The sequence below is a fragment of the Glycine max genome, chromosome 2, assembly GCF_000004515.6.
Source record: "Glycine max cultivar Williams 82 chromosome 2, Glycine_max_v4.0, whole genome shotgun sequence".
Lineage (NCBI taxonomy): Eukaryota > Viridiplantae > Streptophyta > Magnoliopsida > Fabales > Fabaceae > Glycine > Glycine max.
In genome coordinates this window covers 14132923-14135767 of record NC_016089.4, presented here as the reverse complement: position 1 = coordinate 14135767, position 2845 = coordinate 14132923, and the positions used below count along the sequence as shown (strand labels likewise).

General features: G+C 38.8%; 1 protein-coding gene across 1 annotated transcript; it reads right to left on the bottom strand.

Moving 5' to 3' along the window:
* Positions 1-973: 973 nt before the first annotated feature.
* LOC102659777 (uncharacterized) lies at positions 974-2570 on the bottom strand. Its single transcript, XM_006575795.1, has 2 exons — positions 1749-2570; positions 974-1138 (listed from the first exon to the last, which is right to left on the bottom strand). The coding sequence occupies exons 1-2, from the start codon at positions 2568-2570 to the stop codon at positions 974-976; spliced, it is 987 nt and encodes a 328-aa protein (XP_006575858.1).
* Between the last annotated feature and the right edge of the window lie 275 nt (positions 2571-2845).

The following is a 2845-nucleotide window of genomic DNA, read 5'->3' as shown; positions in this document are numbered from 1 at the left end:
TTACACCCCTTCCTAGGCCTCTAACATTATAGGAAATTATATTCATTGATTCGTGTTGCTGTCATCCCTTCTATTTGCTTCTACTTCTACTCTGTCCCTTTCCTCCATTTGTTGGAATTTTTGAATGATTGCTTCCTTGTTTCCCCCACCAGTGAGAGCCAAATTTTTTGGCCATACTCCACCAGTGAGACCCCAGTCATTGTTATTCTCAATATTTCTGTCCTCAGCTTCTGCCTTTGAGTGATCAACTTTGTAATCCTTGTAGCATTTCTGCATGCTTTGTCATATCTTGTAGCTGTTGTTGTACTTGAGAAGTGGCTAGCAGGGTCAGCTGAAAAAGCACCTATAACCTGAGTCCATCTCATGGATTCCCACCACAGACCCCTAGTCATTTTGCAATGGAAAAAAAGATGACCAGCCTCCTCCTGATGACTTCCACAAATAGGACACATAGTATCCTAAAATTATACATTTCTCCTGAGCAAATTGGCCCTAGTGGGGGAGGCTATCCAAAAACAACCTCCATGAGAAAACCCCAGCCCTTGGGGGGATTTTCAGCTTCCATAGAATTTGGAAAATCCTCCTGTGTGGAACAGGGCTGTTGAAGGACATCAAAAGCCTATATGCTGACTTAGTAGAATAGAGACCACTAGGGTCAGCTTTCTAAAACATGGTGTCCTGCAACAGGTGCTAAATAGAGATAGCAGAAATGTCATCCATGAAAGCTACTGCTAACTCATTCTCATGGTCAAACAGGTTCCTTCTCCACTTAAGATCCCAACTCCATAAATTTTGAGAAAACTTTCCCATTTTAGAAATGGAAAGATTCTGTTGTCTGCTGATCAGGAAAAGTTGATTATACTTCTGTTGATCAGAAACCTAGTCTTTTCAGCATGTAGTCCAAAAAAGACCAAGATACTGAATCATAGGCTTTTTCAAAGTCCACTTTAAAGATCATAGCAAACTTCTTTCTCTAAATAGATTCATCCACCACTTCATTGAGAATCAGAATTCCATGAAGAATATGCCTATTCTTTATGAAAGTTGACTGCCTTTCATCAATTAACCCGGACAGCACTAACCTCAACCTGTTTGCCAAGAGTTTAGCTATTATTTCATACATGCAGTATTTGAATACCTAAATAGGATTAAGAAAAATAGAAAACTTAACAGAAATGTTCTAGAAATGATTACTTTATAAGCATAAGGTGTGTACGATGAATAAATCAAAACCAGCTCTAGCAGCATTTCAACATCATGTGTATCATGCGTTGATGACTTGTAGTATAACATTAATTTAGACAAACCAACATTCCTCAATGTCAAGCTAGCCTTGATACAAATGGAACATTTAATAGTAATCAGCAAATAACAATTATTGAATCAGAAATTAAGTTCAAATGCGTAATTAAATAACAACCACAATTAGCAGCTCATGACTCAAGTGTTGTCCAACCATTGGTGGAACCATAACTGAATTAGTCACCTTTAGAAGAAACAATGTGATCCCATTTGTCCTTGTAAGAAGAACCATGGTCCTTGGACTAACAAACTTTTTTTTTTTGAAATGCAAAGATAATTTATATTAAAGTAGGAAAAGTACCAGAGGTACTACAAGATACAAAGGATAAAAATCCTGTAAGAACAAGAAAAGAAAACAACCCTACATCAAGCCACCACCCTGCCCTTCAGGAAAAGCATTAAATAAAGACTAAAGGCATTGGTGAAGACCAACAATGGAAAGGAACCTTGAAGTCCCTTTCCCACCCCCTTAACCAAGTCCACAAAAGGAAAAGAGTACTATCTGCCATCTTAGTGATATCAAAGGATTGATTATGAAATATCATTTCATTTCTGAGCTTCCAGATTGAGTTTGTAAGTGCTAGCCACCACATTTTCCATCTTTTGTTAGAAGCCTTTGATCCTGCTGAAGAATAATGCTGAAGGAAATTGTCCATTGGCCTGCAGTGGATGACCCTGTCTTCCTTCACCCAGGAAAAGAATTCCCACCACAGAGGCAGAACTTTAGCACAAGTGAAGAACAAATGAGAGGCAGATTTAGGTTGGCTATGGCAGAATGGGGAAAGGTCATTGTCAATTTGGATTTGTCTCTTAGTTAAGTTATCCTTAGTAGGAAGTCTATCCCATAACAATCTCCAGGAAAAAGATAAGGCTCTAGGAGGGATTTTAATCTCCCAAAGTTGTTGGAATCCCAGTTGCCGGCCTTCATAAGACTGCTTAGTTTTAATGACTTGGTAAGCAGATTTAGTAGAAAAAATCCCATTAGCTTCAACTCTCCAAACCCAGGTGTCCTTCAGGTTGATATTTAGCCTAGTTGCTGACATTTGATCAATAAATTTGGAAGCTATCTCCATCTCATTATCAAATAGATATCTTCTCCAAGAAAGATTCCAATCCCACCCATTTTCAGAAAAAAAAAATCCCACATCTGCCACCATGAGATTTCTTTGGGAAGAAATTCTGAATAATTCTGGGAATTGGTCTTTGAGGGGAATCCCCTTATCAACCCAAGGATCTTCCCAAAGGAGAAACTGATCACCCCTACCCATCTTCCAACAAATTTGATTAGAGGCAGCATTCATGCTCTGGTGTTGGTTAATGGCCCTTAGGTCAGCCCACCAAGTAGAGAAGTAATGCTTTTGAGGCCCCTGACCCAATCCCCTTTAACCTTTGTATTTAGAGACCAAAATCCTGTTCCAAAGATGGTTTGGTTGGTGAAACATCATCCATTTCCATTTGAATAATAGAGCCTTATTGAGGATCTTAATGTCTTTGATCCCCAAACCTCCCATATCTCTAGAAGTATAGCAATGACTCCAAGATA

Coding starts and splice junctions, on each gene's coding strand:
- LOC102659777 (XM_006575795.1), bottom strand. CDS start 2,570: ATGGGTAGGGGTGATCAGTTTCTCCTTTGGGAAGATCCTTGGGTTGAT. Junction 1,139..1,748: donor GGTGGGAAAGGGACTTCAAG/GTTCCTTTCCAT, acceptor AATCCTATTTAG/GTATTCAAATACTGCATGTA.